Source organism: Monodon monoceros, unplaced genomic scaffold (genome assembly GCF_005190385.1).
Source record: "Monodon monoceros isolate NGI ecotype Baffin Bay Population unplaced genomic scaffold, NGI_Narwhal_1 Super_Scaffold_2, whole genome shotgun sequence".
NCBI lineage: Eukaryota > Metazoa > Chordata > Mammalia > Artiodactyla > Monodontidae > Monodon > Monodon monoceros.
This window is the reverse complement of record NW_021703776.1, coordinates 82,530,577-82,550,904: the sequence shown is the minus strand read 5'-3', so window position 1 is coordinate 82,550,904 and position 20,328 is coordinate 82,530,577. Positions and strand designations below refer to the sequence as shown.

The following is a 20,328-nucleotide window of genomic DNA, read 5'->3' as shown; positions in this document are numbered from 1 at the left end:
TCACTGATAGATATAAGGGTCTACCTCAGGTTTACCTCAGGACACAGCCATGACACAATGCTGAACACAGCGAGTATCATACTTCCTGATCTCATCAATACCAAAGGGGTTTTCTCTTACTGCTGCAAAGATTAATGCTGAGATATCCTCTTATAGACTTTATTATATCAACTCCATGTTTAATGAAGGGGTCTTAAATCACCTGCTTCTAATTTCTTTGATATAATCATTGTTTATGTCTTACTGACATAATTTTATCCAAAAATAGTACTTCAAAAATGTTGCCATTTGCAGATTTTCATTGTGATATAAACAATAATTCTTAGTCCCGAAGTATTTTACAAATGAGGATGGAGTAAAAGAGCTTTTTCAAATATATCAACATTGGATGCAATAGAAACACTGTCCTTTCCCTCTGAAATCATGGGAGATTAAAGTTCTACATCCTACAATTCTTCTGGGAACTTGGTCTACCCTTTCAAGGGACTGGTGAGTCATGCCAATTCAAATGAAGCAAAGCCAACGTATCACAAGAAAGTTTTCCATCTTTCTCCAAAAGCATGTACTATTGTGTCTATGCCCATTATAGAAAAAATATTTCTATAAATAATACATTCTAATTCCTCCTGCCTGTACTATCATTAAAGGAAATGGAATTTATCATTAAAGGAAAGGAAATTTTTTGGCCCATCTAGTGGTATATAACTTCTTTGCTGAAAGCTACTGTTAAGTACTTTCTGGATTTTCCCTTCAGTTTCTTACTTATGTTCTTAATATAGACTATATTTTCCAGCTTTTGTCACATATCATTTACATGGGCTGGCACTCTGAATTCAACATTCCAGTAAACATCTTAAGTATTTGGATATAGTATTTAAAACACTACACGAAGAAACTTCTGGAACATTTTATAGACTAAATTTCTTATCATATATGAATACATGTTATGCAACCTGTCAAAATATTAACTCCTCCATGCACCACATCTGTGTAATAATCTTTCTTTGCAACCTACAAACTCTTCAGAAGAAATAAAACTGAGCAAAGGACCACATACCAAACAAGAAATTTGGTGGCATTCCTTGAAGGAATGAAGATCGAAAATATATTCACTGTCTCCAATTCCTCTCTTCCCATTCTGTCTTGAAGACACTCCAGTCCTTTCATCCTTACTGCTCCTTTGAAAACACTCTTGTCAAGTTCAATCATGACCTCCATGTTGCTAAATCTAATGGTCAATTTGCATCTTACTCAACCTGTCAGCAGCACCTGACAGTGCTGATCACATGCCCTCCTTCTTGAAACACTTTTTGCACTTGGTTTCCAGAATACCACTCTCTTGGTTTTCCTCCTGACTCACTGGTTGTTTCTTAGACTCCTTTGATAATTCCTCTCATTTCTCTAACCCCTAAGGGGTAAAGTGCTTCGGTCCACACTCATTCCCTAGGGGATCTCTTCCAGCCTCATAGTTTCAAATACTACCTATGTGCTTATATCTTCAGCTAAGGTCTCTCCTTTGAATTATAGACTCATATACCCAACTGCTTATTCTGTATCTCCACTTAATGGTTAAGAGGTATCACAGACTTAACGTGTCCAAACCAAATTCCTGATTCTGCCCTACCCTCACTCTCATACTTGATCCTCTTCCAGTAAGTGTCATCTCAATCCTTCCAGGAATCAGACCAGAAACCCTGAGATCACCCTTCACTCCTTTTTTTCTCTCACACAGCACATCCAATCCATCAAGGAATCATATTGGGGTTACTTTTGAAATACATCCAGAACCTGACCACCTCTTGCTGCCTTTGCTACTGCCACATTGGTTTTAAGACACTGTCATTTCTGGCCTGGATTACTACAATAACCTCCTAATTGGTCTCCCTGCTTCCATTCTTGTACCCACAGAGACTATTCTCAACACAGTAGCCTGAGTGATACTTTTAAAACATAAGCCAGATCATATAATTGCTTTGACCAAAAGTCTTCATTGACTTCCTATGTCACTCAGAGTAAGAGTCAAAGCCCTTATATTGGACCAGAAGATACCATGGTGTGGCTCTCCACTACTACTCTGACCACACCTCCTCTCATTCTTTCCCTAGTTGTTCCTCAAACATGTCTAACACATTCCTTCCCACTTCAGAACCTTTGCTCTTACTATTGCCTCTGCCCAGAAAGTTCTTCCCCTAGACATCAACATGGTTGCCCTTATATTTACTTCAGGTCTCTGTTCAAAGGTTGGCTTATGAAAGAAGACCATTCCTATAGAACAAGAGAAACTACTATATCCCCCCTAATCCCCTAAACCTTTCTATTTTCCTTACTCTGCTTTGTTTTTTCCCACAGCACTTTCATCATCTGACTATTACATACCTGCTTATTTTCTTTTTCCCTCCACTAGAATATAAGCTCGTTAAGGGAATTTATTTTGTTAACTGTTATATTCCCAAGGCCTAGAACAATGCCTGGCACATAGCAGGCATATAAGTTTTCTCTGAATGAATTAATGTGATACTATTTATCTGTTAATCATACTTCTAGTTTCATTTATTTATCTTGCAAGAGTACTTTAAAGTCTAATTCTGTCATCAGAGAATTTAACTTGGTGTCCCTTGATGAACCTAGTAAGGTATAGTCTAACTCTGTCATCCACTCCATAAAGTATTTGAGGAACAGCAACAATATGAGAAAGGAAGCCCTCACCTAAGCAAACGTGTTTGCTGTCTCTTCCGGATAGACGGATTAGACTCAAACACATGAGGCCGTTTCCGTTTCTTTCCTGTTGCCACAGCAGCAGCAGCAGCCATTCCCACAGGACCTGAAATAAGAAGGGATGCGCTGAGATTAGGCAGAGCCTGTTAGCTATACAAGGCAGAAAACAATTAGAGGTACAAAAAAGTAGCACTTATTTCCTCATATGTTATCAATAAATATACTCCTGATATCAATATACTTCACCACTGTCCAACATGGATCATTTTTTAGTTTACCATTAAAACTTACAACAAATCTTTTTAAAAAGTAAATGACTTATACTTCCCCGCCACACACCAGCTTGAATTTTATATAATGTGTTTTTTTGTTTCGTCAGCATACCCATACTGTTAAGGCAATATTCTCCAAGGTGCTAGATGAAATTGCAGCATTGAGAGGAACAGTTTGCCAAAACAAAAAAGTCGCAGATTTCAAATTTCGTTTCCATCCCCGTGTCCCTCTATCCATTACTCCAAGAAACTGCCAAGTTAAGGAAGTCAGAGAAAATCACTCATACCTGGAACTCCAATACCACCACACCACATATAAGAGAAATATCTAGAAGGATACCATCTTAATCGGAAATTTTTTTTTTCTATATCTGAGAATTATGCCCTAAATGGAGCTGTTGACCACAAGGTCATGTTGATGAAAGCATCCTGGCAGGAAAGAGATGAAAACTGTCCCACTCTAAGGAAAAAATGTTAATAAAATTTGGTCTGGTTTGCCCTGAAACTAATAACTGAAAGAAAGGGTAGGCCTCAAGGAATTATTACAGTCTCCGATTCATGCAATCTCAACATATCAAGGGCATTCCTTTTTTTTTTTTTTTTTAAGGGCATTCCTTTTTTTAAACAAAACAAAAAACCCGACAATCCACCTTCATCCCTATTTGTGAACCCTGTAAAAGGCTTAAATGAAAATTAGGTTTAAGTGCTCACGTTATCCTAGCATATATGTTCTATAAGTGGCTCAATTAAAATAGGCCTCCCTATTTTAATCTAGATGAGCCTCTCTACATGTTGTTTAGTAGTATACTCAGTCTGACTTAAATAAACTCCTCTAAAGAGCCCCAAAGTAATTAAAAAATAAATTAATGCCTTTTACCCTCCTTTCCATCATAAACAGCTGGTAGAGGAAAAAAATCTTATTGATGCATTTTTTCCAACATTTAATTTTTTAAAAATTGAGGTAATAACACTTAACGTGAGATCGACTGCCTTAACAAAATTTTAAGTGTACAGTACAGTACTGTTAACTATAGGCACAATGTTGTATAGTAGATCTCTAGAAACGTATTCATCTGGCAGCACTGAAACTTTATGCTGTTAACAGCAACTCCCCATTTCCACACCCCAGCCCCTGGCAGCCACCATTCTACTCTCTGCTTCTAAGAGTTTGAATATGATACCTCATATAAGTGGAACCATGCAGTAGCTGTCCTTCTGACCTGGTGTATCTTATCTTAGCATAATGCCCTCAAGGTTCATCCATGTTGTCATATACGGTAGGATTTCCTTTCTTTAAGGCTGAATAATATTCCATAATACATACCACACTTCCTTTATCCATTCATCTGTCAATGGACATTTAGGTTGTTTCCACATCTTGACTACTGTGAATAATGCTGCAATGAATACAGGAATGCAAATATCTCTACGAGATCCTGACTTCAATTCTTTTGAATAAACATCCATAGGTAGAATTGCTGCATCATATGGTAGCTGTTATTTTTAATTTTTTAAGGAACTTTCATACTGTTTTCCACAGGGGCTGAACCATTTTACATTCTCACCAACAGCATACAAGGCTTCCAATTTCTCCACATCCTCACCAATACTTATTTTTTGGTTCTCTGATAATAGCCATCCTAACAGGGGTGAGGTGGTCTCTCAACTGTGGTTTTAATTTATATGTCCCTGATGATTAGTGATGTTGAGCATCTTCTCATACACTTACTTTTTGGCCATTTGTATGTCTTTAGGGAGATGTCTATTCAAGTCCTTTGTCCACTTTAAAATCAGGTTATTTGTTATGCTATTGAGTTGTGGGAGTCCAACATTTTATTATTAAAACTTTAAAATATATTAAAAAAACTTTAACATATATAGCAAAGTTGAAAGACCTTTACAGTGAACATTCATATATCTACCACCTAGATTCTACCATTAACATTTTAGTATATGTAACTATCCATCTTTCTACACGTTCATCAACCCATATTGGGTTTTTTTTAATGCATTTCAAAGTAAACTGCAGTATGATCCCCCTAAATACTTCAGTAGGAATATCATTAGCTAGAGTTTAATATTTATTCACAATTTTTTTCTTTTGAGGTAAAATTTACATATTACAAAATGTACAAATCATTCAATAAATTTTCAAAAATGCATACAACTATGAAACCCAATCCCCTACTAAGATATATAATAGTATCATCACTACAAAATTCCTCTCATGTCCCTTCCCAATCAGTTCCCACGGTACCTCCCACCATAAGAACACAATTATTGTTTTTTCACCCTACGTTAGTTTTGCCTATTCTAGAGCTTCAAATTAATGGAATCATACAGTATCTACCCTTTTGTGTAAGATTTCTTTCAATTAGAATAATTTTTTTAAGATTTGTCCATGTTGTTATATGTATCCGTAGATTGTTCCTTTTTATTGCTGAGTAATACTCCAGAGTATGAATAAACCACAGTTTATCCATTATTCTACTGATGGTCACTTTGGCTATTTCTAGTTTTAGGTATTATGAATAAAGCTGCTTAACTAAATTAATTAATTAATGCAGTTTAAATAAAAATCCCCATTTTTTGGTGTGGAACTTGATAAAGTTATTCTAAATTTTAAATGGAAGTGCAAAGGCCTAAGAATAGCCAAAACAATTTCTGAAGATTTTAAAAAGGAGGCAGAGGCACTCATCCTAGCAAGTATCAGTAGTTACTATAAGGCTACAGTCTTTAAGACAGAGTGGAACTGACTGAAAGATAGAAAAATAAACCAACACAACTGACTCGAGAGTTCACAAACACCCTTCTGTGTCAGAAGACAGAGGTGGGAAAAGGATGGATGATTAAGTATGGTGCCAGAGTAACTGACTGTCTGCATGGAAAAATAATGAAAGTAGATTCATACATCATACTATACATGAAAATAAATTCTAGGTGGATTAAAGGCCTAAATGTGAAACAAAAACATCAATAAAGCAACAAAAATAAACTTTATAACTTCTACAATAAACTACTGGGAAGTATTTAAACTCAGGGTTAAGAAGAACTGCTTAAACAAGACTCCAAAAGCATAAACTATAAGGTAAAACACTAATAATTTCACAATAATATAAATCAAAACCTTTATGGACAAAAAGAAGTAACAAAAAACTGGGGAGGGAGTGGGCAACAAACTAGGCGATAATTGCAATACATATTACCAAGAAAACACTAGTATTAAAAAATATCAATAACTCTTAAAAAAAAAAGACAACACATTTGGAAAATGGACAAAGGAAATATGCAAAATAAGAAAAGTTAATAGTCAATAAAGTTCTGAGATGATGCTCTATCTTGTCTTCCCTCGCTGGCTGGAACCTCTTGCTCAGACAAGCAAATTAAACCAACACTGAGACACTGTTTCATACCCATCAGACTGGCAAAAATGAAAAACAATTGACAATATCAAATGTGGTAAGGATGAGAAGCAACAGGCACTCTAGTACACTGCTTGTGGGAATGCAAATGAATAAAACTATTTGGAAAGACACTTGGGATATCTAGTAAAGTTGAAAATGTGCCTATCTTTGCCCTCCAATTCCCCTCCTGGTTATACCCTCAAGCAGTATTTTTGTTTTGTTTTTTTAAGCAGTGCTTTTCAAACTTCGGATTTCCACCTGTTGGTGGCTCATGAGTAGTTTTTGTTTCTGTTTTTTTAATAAAATGGAATAAAGTAAACAGATTAGAACACATGAGAGTGTGTCACTTGCAGGAGGAGTAAGTATTGCTTCATGAGAAATTGTTATTTTAGTTATATGTGCATCTGTTTATTCTAGATCACAATTTATTACTGTGGGACACTGTCAAAAGAACTTTGAAAACCAAAGCCAAGAGATCTCTCAATGTGTACAAGAAAACATATAAAATAATTTTCATTTGCAGCAATTGTAAATACCAAAAAGTTATAAACAACCTAAGTGTTCTCCCAATATACAACATACTTAGATAATGAATGGAATACTAAATAACAGTCAAAATGAAAACATCTAGCCACATTATCAACATAAATGAATCTCAGAAAAATAATACTGAATGAAATAAACACTGTTAGACAAAAAATATCAGAGTGATACCATTTATATACAATTTAACACATGCAAAAACAATGTTAAATATTGTTTACTGATACATACACATACAAAAAAATATGAAAGACATGTAAGAGAATGATAAAGACCAAATTCAGAATAGTGGTTACTTCAGTAGAGAGAGAGAAGGAACTAGGATTAGAAAAAGCAGTAACCAGCTACCCTTCCTGCTCCATTTACCTTACACTTCATTATATTCTTCAGAGCCATCAGTGCTTTATGAAATTATTTTACTTTATTATTTGTACCCTTCTCTCCACCACTGGTCTGTAAGCTCCTTTAGGAGCAAGCTCTTGCCAGTCTTTGTTCACAGTATCTATATATAATAACATAAGGCATATAATATTGATAATTCCTCAATAACTGTTGAATGATTCAGTGGTAAATCATTTCTACCAGTTGGGCCTCAGTTTCCACATCTGCCACATGAAAGGGTTAAAGTTCTTTGCTAATCTTAAAACTATGACAGTGCAGTACAGTAATGTCGCAAAACTGTGCCTCAAAAGCATCTTCCTTCCTAGGAAAGAAGTTGAACTGGATTTATTATGTTAGGATGCCCCCTTCTGGGAAGTATTAAAATTTCAAAAAAAATATTTCACAAACATTTTATGTATGTTTTGTCACTAAGCCTTATTTTTAAATTCACCATTCCAGAAATACACAGTAGATAACACCTGATAGGAATAAGTTTATTTTCATTGCAGCTGTCTTCTTCACCTTAAATACAGCATAAACTAAAAAAAAATGTAGTATTTTGGCCATTTCTGATCATTGATTTCCTGTCCAGCTTTTCCTAAATATCTTCTAACATCAGTGTTCCTTATATAATATTAGACCCATCCAGGCATGGTCTACATGTAGTCTTCCACACGGTGCTAAATATACAGTGTAAATAGCAAAGAGAATGATACAAAATATCACTCAGCTTTACGTCATTTAGAGGCCCAGAAAACCTCAAAACCTGGGCTTCCCTGGTGGCGCAGTGGTTGAGAGTCCGCCTGCCAATGCAGGGGACACAGGTTCGTGCCCCCGTCTGGGAAGATCCCGCGTGCCGCAGAGCGGCTGGGCCCGTGAGCCATGGCCACTGAGCCTGCGCGTCCGGAGCCTGTGCTCCGCAACAGGAGAGGCCACAACAGTGAGAGGCCCGTGTACCACAAAAAAAAAAAAAAAAAACAAAACCTCAAAACCTTAAATTGGATTAAGATGATCCAGGACTGCTAGTACCCTCAGGCATTTGGTAGAAGCAAACAAAAATCCTCTCTAGAGGCGGATATTATTCTAGTTCCCAAATTATTTCTAAAAATGGTTTTCCAAACACACACACATCCAGCATTCATCCAAATATAACCAATATGTGAAGAGAAAAACCAACATGAACAAGAAACAGCACTAGTAACATATCACAGGAACAGACCAGACCCATAGGCACTTCAGAAAGTAAAATGACCAAATGGCCATAACGCTTACTTTACTCATGGATATTAACAAACAAAAAAAATGTTTTTCTATAATAACTGAAAACTGTAATACTGCAAATTTGGGAGGAAGGAAAAAAAACACTAGAAATTCTAAAACTAGAAAACAAAACCATTACCAAAACTAATAACTCAATGGACAGACTTAAAATCACCTTAGACATAGCTGAAGAAAAAAATTAATAAACTGGAAGACCGTCTGCAGAAACTACATAGAATGAAGCATGAAGAGACAAAAGGGTAGTAATACAGAACAGAAGGAAAGAGACATAAAAGCTTCAATATGAAGACTAATATATTTAATTGGCGTCAAAGAAGGAAAAGAAACGGAATGGAGGGGACGCAAAACTGAAGCAAAATGTATGGCTAAGATTTTCCAGAATTGATGAAAGACATCAATCCAAAGATTCAAGATGTTTAAAGGAACTGTAAACAGAATAAATGAGAAGAAATCCAGAGCCAGCTATATCACAAAAACTAAAGACAGAGAAAATCTTAAAAGCAGTGGAGGAGGGGTCTGTGTGGGAGATAACCTTCCAAGGAACAGCTGTTAGAATGAAAGAGCTGAACGCTCAAAAGCAAGAATGGAAACCAGAGACAGTGGAATAGCATCTTCAATATGAGGAGAGAAAATAACTGCCAACCTAGAATTCCACACCTAGGGAGACCATCCTTCAAGACTGAAGGTTAAATAAAGACATTCTCAGGTAAGCAAAAACTAAGAGACTTTACTACTAGCAGATCCATGCTGAAGGAAATAAAATGGTATCTTTAGGCAGAAGAAAAATTCTCAGAAGGCAAGTGGGATATAAGGGGGAAAATTAACATTGACTATGTAGAAAACAAAAATAATGTCATATAGGGCTTAAAATATACAAAGAATTAACACACAGAACAACAACAGCATATAGGTCAGAAGCAGGGGGATGAAATTCCAGTGTTCTAAGAAACTTGCATTATCCCTAAAAAGAACAAAAGTACCACTTACATAAGACTCTGAAATAAGTGAAGGGTGTATATTTCTAGGTGTACCACTAATAGCAAAAGTATGTATAACTTCCAAACTAACAAGAAAAAAATGAAAAAAAAAAACAACTTTTCAATCACTCCAAAAGAAAATTGAAGGAAAAGTAAACAGAACAAGTGAGATAAAGAGAAAGTATATAGTAAACATGATAAATTTAAACCCAAATATATCAGTGATTACATTTAATGTAAATGGACTAAATGCTTGAGTTAAAAGTGAAGAGTGGGGACTTCCCTGGTGGCACAGTGGTTAAGAATCTGCCTGCCAATGCAGGGGACACAGGTTCGAGGCCTGGTCTGGGAAGATTCCACATGCTGCAGAGCAACTAAGCCTGTGCGCCACAACTACTGAGCCTGCGCTCTAGCCTGAGAGCCACAACTACTGAACCCGCATGCCACAACTACTGAAGCCCACGCACCTAGAGCCTGTGCTCTGCAACAAAGAGAAGCCACTGCAATAAGAAACCCATGCACCACAACGAAGAGTAGCCCCGCTCGTGGCAACCAGAGAAAGCTCACATGCAACAATGAAGATCCAATGCAGCCATAAAAAAAAATTAATTAATAAATGAATGAATTTTTTTAAAAAGTGAAGAGTGCTGGAATGGAGGAAAAAACAAAACCAAAGTTTTTATCACTAATAGTACATGAGTCTGCAACTTAAGTCTCAGTGTAATACAGGTACAAGTTATAAATTTAAGGCTTAAAAAGAAATCATGAAGATATGATGACAATAAATGTGAGTGCCTGTATCCTAGGTTCTTTCAGATAAGCACAGTATCAGAGTTAAGCCAAAAATGAAGAGTTCCCAATACAAGCATTACCTGCAGCAGCCAGATGGGCTGTTACCTCATCAGCCGCTGTGGAGTTGAGTATGTCTGAATCATCATATGAGGTGTCTTCAGGAGAAGAAGGTGAGTCTTCATCAGCACTCAACATACTGTGTTCAGTGTAGGTAGCCACATGGACCTGCTGAACTTGTTGGGCCACTGCATGGGCTTCTATGGTAGCCATGTGTTCAGTTTGGGTCACTCCGTGTTCCTCCATGAAGATCTACTGTCAGAAAAAAGGCAAAGAACAGGATTCAGTGTGTAATATATTCCAATGCTTAAAATAAGAGATATTTTCCTCAAGAGCAGAGGAACTCTGACAAGCCTTTGATTTTACTACATACCTCACCACACCAAGTCGTAGGAAATGGGGAGCATCATTCCAATGACATAAAAATAGTAGAATATTTTCCTTGTGTGAAACTATTTTGATAGTTTTTTTTTAAACCAACTGTGTGATTTTTATTGATGGGCGACAACTTTATACTCCTAGCTATCACTAAATGTGTACAATTAGAGATGCGGCATCGTAGAAGAGCAGACAGCAGACACAGGGAATTATCAATCTTCCTTATTTTGCCCATTTTTCATTATGTGTACACAGAAGCACGAATGCAATTTGAAATCTTTTAATGGCAATAAAGTTACAATCACCCACCTATGTGACTGACATCTTAACTCCAAATATTTGATCTGCAATGTGTATGTAAGCAGCTTCTTGTCGCACAATTATTAAAATGTATTTTTCCTATTAGGAACCAGCAACTTATTTTTTGTGTTTGTTTATCTTTTGAAGTAAGAACTATTTCTTCTCTGATAACTGGCTCATTTTTATCATTTATCAAAAACTAAAGGCTGGGCTTCCCTGGTGGCGCAGTGGTTGAGAGTCCGCCTGCCGATGCAGGGGACACGGGTTCGTGCCCCGGTCCGGGAAGATCCCACATGCCGCGGAGCGGCTGGGCCCATGAGCCACGGCCGCTGAGCCTGCGCGTCCGGAGCCTGTGCTCCGCAACGGGAGAGGCCACAAGAGTGAGAGGCCCGCGTACCGCAAAAACAAAACAAAACAAAAAACTAAAGGGTGAGGGAAGAAAGTGTGATGGATTAAAAAATTTATTTTTTTAAGGAAAGATAAGATTCATTTTCACAAATTTACAAGTGTTGTTGCTGGTGCAGGATTTATTCTACTATGCAGTTAGACTGGGAATCAAATGCAAGTTCCCCTTCTTACTCAGGAATGGCATTATTTCGGAAATGTGGTTTTTTGTGTATTTGCTTAAATCAAGCGACAGTCTGTCTCAACCAGATGGAAATTCATTGTGCTAATTTTATACCTCAAGTCACAAAACAATAAATACCCTTGATATTATATATAATGATAAAAAATATATTTAAAAGATCCTGGTGACTAGCATATGACATTGTGGACATAAAAACAGTAAGTAAGGGCTTCCCTGGTGGCTCAGTGGTTAGGAGTCTGCCTGCCGATGCAGGGGACATGGGTTCGTGCCCTAGTCTGGGAAGATCCCATATGCCGCGGAGCGGCTGGGCCCGTGAGCCATGGCCGCTGAGCCTGCGCGTCCAGAGCCTGTGCTCCGCAACGGGAGAGGCCACAACAGTGAGAGGCCCGCGTACCGCAAAAAAAAAACAAAAAAAAACCCCCCCAAAACAGTAAGTAAAATACTTAACATTTTCTTTATATTTCAAACACAAATGGGCGTTAAACATTTTGTCCCCAAAATGTGATTATTCAAATTGGTTTTTCTGCTTATAAAACTGTGTTTCTTACAAACCCTGAAATGATGCAGTAGTAAGATAAAGGTTTGCTCTCCTAGTGTACTTATGATCTGTCCCCTCTTCTTCCTCCCTAACCTACAGAGAAGTATATTAACCTTAAAAAATTTTTTTGAAGCATACATACATACATATGATTTAAAATAAAAAGAGGTTCACAATACATATATTATTCTTTGACAATATATCTGGACATTTTGACATGTCAAAACATACAAATCTACCAGACCTTTCTAAATAGCCAAAGAACACTTCACTGTGCCGATGTGCAATAATTATGCAACCAATCACCTACTGATATATAGGAAGGCAGTTTCCAAATTTTTGGTATTGTAAACAGCAGTGAAGTGAACATCCTTTTTTATCAAACTATGCATACTGGTCCTCAAAAAACTTTAAGAAGAATTACCATATGATTCAGCAATTCCACTTCTGGATGCTATGCTGGGAGAACTGAAAGTAGGGTCTCAAAGGGCTATCTGTACACCAATGTTCATAGCAGCATTTTCACAATAGCTAAAAGGTGGAAGCAATCCAGCTATTCCCTAACAGATGAATCAGTAAGCAAAACGTGGACATACATACAATGGAATGTTACTCAGCCTTAAAAAGGAAGAAATGGAAACTAGGAAGAGACGAGATCTTCCTCGAATTGATAAGAAAAAAATCTACAAAAAATCTACAGCTAGCATCATACTTAATGGTGAGAAACTAGAAATTTTCCCGCTAAGATGAGAAACAAGATAAGGATGTCCCCTCTCATCACTCCTTTTTGACATTGTACTGGGATTCCTAGCCAATGTAGTAAGACAAGAAAAAGAAATAAAACTGTCTTTGTTCACAGATGACATGATTGTTTGTGTAGGAAATCCAAAAGAATCAATAACAATTTAAAAAAAAACCTGGAACGAGTAAGTAATTATAGCAATGTTGTAGGATACAAAGTTTATATACAAAAGCCAACTGCTTTCCTATATACCAGCAATGAACAATAGAATTTGAAATTAAAAAAACATGATTACCATTTACATTATCAACCAAAAATATGAAACACGTAGGTATAAATCTCACAAAACGTACAAAATCATGAGGAAAACTATAAAACGATGAAAGAAATCAAAGAACTAAAATAGACAGATATTCCAGTTCATGGATAGGAAGACTCAATAATGTCAAGATGTCAGTTCTTCCTAAAGATCTATGGATTCAATGCAATCCCAATCAAAATCCCAGAAAGTTATTTTATGGATATTGACAAATTAGTTCTAAAGTTTATATGGAGAAGCAAAAGACCCCGAATAGCTAATACAATATTTTATTTATTTATTTATTTATTTTTGGCTGCGTTGGGTCTTTGTTGCTGCACGTGGGCTTTCTCTAGTTGCAGTGAGCGGGGGCTACTCTTCCTTGTGGTGTGTGGGCTTCTCATTGCAGTGGCTTCTCGTTGCAAAGCACGGGCTCTAAGTACATGGGCTTCAGTAGTTGGGGCTCACGGGCTCCAGAGCACAGACTCAGTAGTTGTGGCACACGCAGCATGTGGGACCTTCCCGGACCAGGGATCGAACCCGTGTCCCCTGCATTGGCAGGCGGATTCCCAAGCACTGTGCCACCAGGGAAGTCCCTGATACAATATTGAAGGAGAAGAATAAAGCTGGGAGACTGACACTCCTTGACTTCAAGACTCACTATAAAGCTACAGTAATCAAGGCAGTGTGGTATTGGTAAAAGAATAGACAAACAGATCAATGAAACAGAATAGAGAGCCCAGAAATAGATCCCCATAAATACAGTCAACTGATCTTTGACAAAGGAGCAAAGGCAATACAATGGAGCAAAGATAGTGTCTTCAACAAATGGTGCTGGAATACTGGACATCCACCTGCCAAAAAAATGAATCTAAACACAGACTTAACACCTTTCACAAAAAGTAACTCAAAATGGATCACAGACCTAAGTGTGAAACGCAAAACTATAAAACTCCAAGAAGATGACACAGGATAAAACCTAGATGACTTGGGTATGGTGATGACATTTTAGATATGACACCAAAGGCACGATCCATGAAAGAAAGAACTGAAAAGCTAGACTTCATTAAAATTAAAAACTTCTTCTGCTCTACAAAAGACACTATAAAAATAATGAGAAGACAAGTCACAGGCTGGGAGAAAATATTTGTAAAAGACACATCTGATAAAAGACTTTGTTCCAAAATACAACTCTTAAAACCGAACAATATTGAAAACAAACAACCCAATCAAAAAATGGCAAAAGACCTGAACAAGACAGCTCACCAAAGAAGATACACCTATGAAAAGTATGTGAAAAGATGTTCAGCATCATATGTCATTAGATGATTGCAAATTAAAACAATGAGATAACACTTTGCACCCATCAAGAATAACTAAAATCCAAAACACCAACACCAGCAAATGCTGATGAGGATGTGGAGGAACAGAATTCTCATTCATTGCTGGTGGGAATGCAAAATGGTTACGGCCACTTTTGAAGGACTGAGCCTCAATTTCCTCATCTTTAAATTAGACATCCATCTCTGAGGATATGGTTTTCTTAATTGTGTGCAAAAGATTTTGAGTCAGGCATCTAAAAAGCCTTTCTTTATTCTAGTAATTCCAAGGGCTCAAATACCGCTCTCTAAAACATTAAAATAAGGAAATTATAGAGAACCAATGCCCCTAACATAATTTTATGAGAGTGCACAAAGTGGAGAATGGACCCGACAATGATTCCTCTGAACAGATATGAAAAGCAAGATGAATGCCCGGGCAACATGTAATGAACTGTGATTCTAAACATCACATCCAAATAAAAAGGCATATCTGTCTATTACCTGGAACCAGTGATGTTCAGCAGATTAGTCAACACTCCATTTAAAAAAAATCATTCCCCCAAACAATAACATAACATGGTAGCAATTTTACTAAAACCTGTTTCTTAGCCTGGATCATCACCTGGGATGCAACAAATACTTCATCTAAAGGTTCTTCTTTAATATATGATCTATAAAGGACCGGAGGAGGGGCAGTTTTGTACAGAGGAGTTCCTACTTTTGCCATTATCGACCAGCAGGCGTGGGACTAAAGATAATGGAAGAGAACTCAGAGAAACAGATTTTCTGGTCAGGAGCACGCTGGTAGCTATAGTCAACAATATCTAAGGAGCTACTGGAATTTGGATAAAATATCTAAGGGTGCTAAATTTAGTCTAATCCACACATAATGAGATTAAGTGTAGAGTATTTTAAAACTCAAAGTTGGAAGAGCAGTTCAGGATATCCAATCAAGGTATAACTAAAAGTAAGAGAAAGCCTTAGTCTCATCAATAGCTTTACCATATCAAAAGAAAAGCTGCAAGAACCGCCTAGGGGAAAGTCTCAGAGCAAGACAGCGTCTACAGCCAAAACAAGGGACAGGAAAACCAAGAGGCTCAACTTAATTCCTAGACATGTCCAGAATCTAAATTTCATAACTAGGATAGAAATTTTACTCAACACAACAGCCTTTCCCAAAAAAGCCTAAAGCCAAAGACAATATTTGATTCTCGGGCAGACAACGGGTAATAGGTCAAAATTTCACCAGAGCAGGAAAAACTTTAAAACAACTGCACAGGGGCTTTCCCTGGTGGCGCAGTGGTTAGGAATCCGCCTGCCAATGCAGGGGACACAGGTTCGAGACCTGGTCTGGGAAGATCCCACATGCCGTGGAGCAACTGAGCCCGTGAGCCACAACTGCTGAACCTGCGCTCTGGAGCCCACAAGCCACAACTACTGAAGCCTGGGTGCCTAGAGCCCGTGCTCCGCAACAAGAGAAGCCACTGCAATGAGAAGCCTGCACACCACAACTAAGAGTAGCCCCCGCTCACCACAACTAGAGAAAGCCCGCGCGCAGCAATGAAGACCCAATGCAGCCAAAAATAAAAAACAAACAAAAACTGCACGAGAAAGTTTAGAAATAGTCTTGCCAGTTCAAGTTTAGAAATAGTCTTGCCTTGAGTGAGGCTAACTTCCTAATTTGGAGCATCTAAAACTAATTTATGACTGCAATCACATAATATTTTTCATTCCAATGTTGATAAAATTTATAAATGTTCATTAATATTAATAACCACCCAAGAAACCCAGTTAATAATAATGCTTTTATACAATATGTGAGAAAAACAAGCTTTACCACACAACTTCATAATGACTTGAGTGTGAGTGGATGGTTTTGTGAAAACAATATTCTAAGTTCACTGAAGGCAGGGCCTGGGTACATAAAGTCTCTATGAACAGCAGCCATCATAATTTGTTCCTTAATAAATGCTTGCGGGTAACTGGCTGCACATTATACTTAGTAAAGCTAGACCCAGGCAATTACAGTTTCCACAATTCTCCTATAAGGTTGTGCTGGCCATTCACCTCATCTCTCAGCTTCCAAGCCCTCTATTCTATACTTGTTCTGAACTGCTCTATAGCCAACTCTGGGTTGGGTCAGCCAACCTTATTTACCAGACTTGTCTGCCAGCTTCACGTTAGGTTTTACCAAGGGGAGGCAACAGGTTAAGATGGGAAGAGGCGGGGAGAAGGGATTTTCTTGATGTTTTCATTCTTATTAAAGTTGCTCCAACAAGAGAGGACAGCCTCATGTGCCAACTCCAGCTGTGTATCTTCTCCCCTGCTGGTTGAGTACCAGCTGCCTGGCATCCACGTGGAGGTGAGATTACCTGCTGTGTGGGGGCCCCTCTGAACTCCTAGGTTCTTCTATTCCGTTCCCCCAGCCCAAGGGGTGGTTATTAAAATATGGATTACTTTTGCTCTTTTAGTCTTCCAACACCTGTGTAACCAATTACATTCTCTGAAGCACCTCACATGGTTTACTGACTGATACAAAGGGAAGAAAATATGTACCTTTCTTGAAATTACTCATAGAGTGCTGGTAAGCAGCAAAACTTTACATTGATTTATATAAGTCAATACAATAAAATGTATTGACATTTTTATACTATCAGTAAAGTGATTCTAAGGACATTTTTATAAGGCTACCACTAGGGTTTGTTTCCATATGCCAATGGAAGTTGAATACAAAATCGAGTTTGATTAATCATTAAAAAGAGGCTATGTTAGAGAGTATAAAATGCCTCAGGAAGAGAGAAATGGGACACAGAAGTGAGAAGGGGGTACAGACAGAAAAAGAAGTAGGAGATATACAAACACAAACTTTGATCTGTTTATGAGTCTGTCTTGCCTGCTCTTTAAATAAGATACTTAATAAGTCTAACATTCCAGCAAACCACAAAATCAACATCACAGTAATAAAATAAGTGCTTTTTTATGGAAATAATAGTGACAAACAATCACAAAAAGATTTTTCATATTATTCAATGAATATACTGGGTCTGGTATTTGGACAAACCAAAGAAAATTGTGGTAGCAATGGCAGCTTTGACCTTCATCTACCACTCTAAGTTCTTGGCAGACTATATGGAGAGATCTATGCATATCTGCTGAAAATTAATAGTAGGTACTAACTATAATTTCCAGTGTGGCTTGCAGAGATTTAGAGTTTTGTTTTCTTATTATACAACTAGGCCCAAAGAATCTAGTACAAGAGCATGCCAAGAGTATGCAAAGTGTCCTCTCCAACCCACCTCATTCCTGCTTAAAGGCTTATCCTCACTTCCATAGCAGGGTGGTTAAGAGTGCAAACTCTGGAGCCAGAGTACTGGATTCGAATCCTTGCTCTGCCACTCACTTGACTCCTATGCTTTCGTTTCACCACATAAAAGGGCTTAAAACAGGACATGTATATAATAAGTGCTAGATAAGTGTAACCTATTACTAGTAGTAGTACTATTCCACATAAAGACAGATAAAGCATAGAAATGTCAAAGGGAAAGTTACATGGGAGAAAAAATGCTTATAAATTGGGAGAAAAAAATTTATACATTGGGAGAAAAAATGCTTATAAATCACAAACTAGGAGTTTTGACCATACAAGGACCTGTATCAGAACATAGTTATTTTCTGAAGTACAGACCCTTTTGAGGATGTGTGAAAGCTACAGAACTCCTCCCTAGAAAAATGCATATACACACAAAATTTTCCAAAATATTTCAACGTTCTTGGACTCAAATCACAAATAGGTTATTTCATGATGATATAGCTATACCAAAGCTGAAACACTGGAGGGTGCCACAACCAAAGAAAAATGTAAAGAAAGCACAGGGAATTTCAAGCTGCTTAAAATTCTTCAACTGGAATAAACATCCTTCCACAGAAAATAGTTAGGTGAATCTACTTCACCAAATACTTCAAAATACATCAACTCTTCTATAGGCTCTAGATCAGCACTGTTCAATAGAAATTTCTGTGATGATGGAAATGTTCTAAATTTGCACTGTGCAAAACAGCAGCCACCAACCCATGTGGCTACTGACATGAAACGTGACAACTGCGACTAAGGAGCTACATTTTTAAATTTTACTTAGTTTTAAATAATTTTAATATAAATAGCCACATGTGGCTGTGACTATCACAATGAACAGTGCAGTTCTTCTACATTCTAGTTTTAAGTTTTGAAATTACTTGCTTCTAATTGTTGTTAAAGAAATTTCTAATACAGTAGGTTCATACAATATTTCAAGCAAATCCATCCCTTGGTGAAAATTCAACACTGCAAAGATAGGGAAAAAAACTGTCCGTGTCTCTCCCTCACCCTGCAGGTGTTCACAATCAAAAGTAAAAGCTTTCTTTTACTCATTATAGAAACCCTGCCTACCCAATTCCCTGACTGTATTTCTTAAAGACTCTGGGTTAAAAGAGCTTAAAAAAAAATAAGTACAAATTGATAAAGTTAACTTAGAAGGCTTTTGCCTTTAAAAAAGCCTTTTCCAGGACTTCCCTGGCAGTCCAGTGGTTAAGACTCTGTGCTTCCAATGCTGGGGCGAGGGTTCAATCCCTGGTCGGGGAACTAAGATCCCACATGCCATGCGGCATGGCCAATAAATTTTAAAAAATAAAATAAAAAAGCCTTTTCCTTAAAAAATAAAAAAATCATATTCGAGTGATAATATCACCAAGGGCTAAAGGAGCACTGGGAAGAGAGGACTACAAGGACATCGAGTAGGTACCATGAAAAGGAGGACAGAGTCTTTAGCCAGGAGTTCGTCAGGTGCCACAATGAAAGGAGACTGCAGGCTGAGGCAACAGCTTGTGAAAGCACATGGCACAGCAAGAGGACATGAATGAACACCCAGACTCAGGAGGAGTCTGGGGACCAAAGGAACAGCTCTCAGCTGCCTTTACACCAGAATCTTTCTTTACACTGTAATTTAACCTTCTAAAAATAAAGTGATTCTAAGAACACTGATGCTGACCCACCTGCCAAAGAGAAAAGTGGTCTCCACATTACAGCTTACAACCCTATGTCTGTCACAGTGCCCTGAGTGAGAAGGTACTAATGAATGTTGACGACAATGATAAAAAGGATTAGAAAATGCATTCTCAAATATTCAGATGCTTATTAACAGCTACAAATATAAACAAAAAGCAGGTGAGTTGCAGAAGCTATCCCTGGATCAGAAACATGGTGGATAGGAAGTTTAGTAATGCCTAGGCATTTGCAAATGGGTAAGAATGCAGCTGGCTCTCTTTGCAGAAAAATCATTTCTCCACAGCTGCTCCCCAAATTACCAAAAAATAAGGAGCTGTCATGTGATAGCAGGATTAGAGGCTCCCTCAATTTCCATTAAGGAGAAATAACATAAATTGCCCCAAGACTCACCCCTCAATCTCACGAGCACAAAGGACACTTTTATTCAGATCCTGCTTACTGTGAAATGTAGCATTGTTGCCTGGCTGCTTCTGTGGTGAGCCTCAATCCTGCTGGATTTGCCTTTACACAACCAACATTCAGTTAAAGCTGTTTCTTAGATTCTTCAATACATGATTTTTCTTTTGAGATAACTGAACTAGGACTTGTTTCTGGATAATATTATGAATGTATAAGTGTCAATACTATGGATCTAGGAATCTCTGCAATTCAATCATTCTCTCATTCATTCCACAAATATTTACTGAATTCTTATCAGG

General features: G+C 37.5%; 1 protein-coding gene across 10 annotated transcripts in view; it reads right to left on the bottom strand.

The window, feature by feature from the left end:
- NRF1 (nuclear respiratory factor 1) overlaps positions 1–20,328 on the bottom strand; it is a 139,344-nt gene that overhangs the window by 81,499 nt on the left and 37,517 nt on the right. For 9 of the 10 annotated variants that reach the window (XR_003795188.1, XR_003795191.1, XR_003795190.1 and 6 more), the window contains exons 2-3: positions 10,446–10,677; positions 2,707–2,821 (exon numbers count right to left, since the gene is read on the bottom strand). Coding sequence is in view for 6 of the 10 variants with exons in the window: in XM_029233328.1 (XP_029089161.1) it covers positions 2,707–2,821; positions 10,446–10,668 (338 nt within the window). In the remaining 4 variants the exon portion in view is untranslated. The remainder of the gene's footprint in view (positions 1–2,706; positions 2,822–10,445; positions 10,678–20,328) is intronic. The other variant, XM_029233327.1, reaches the window with a different exon arrangement.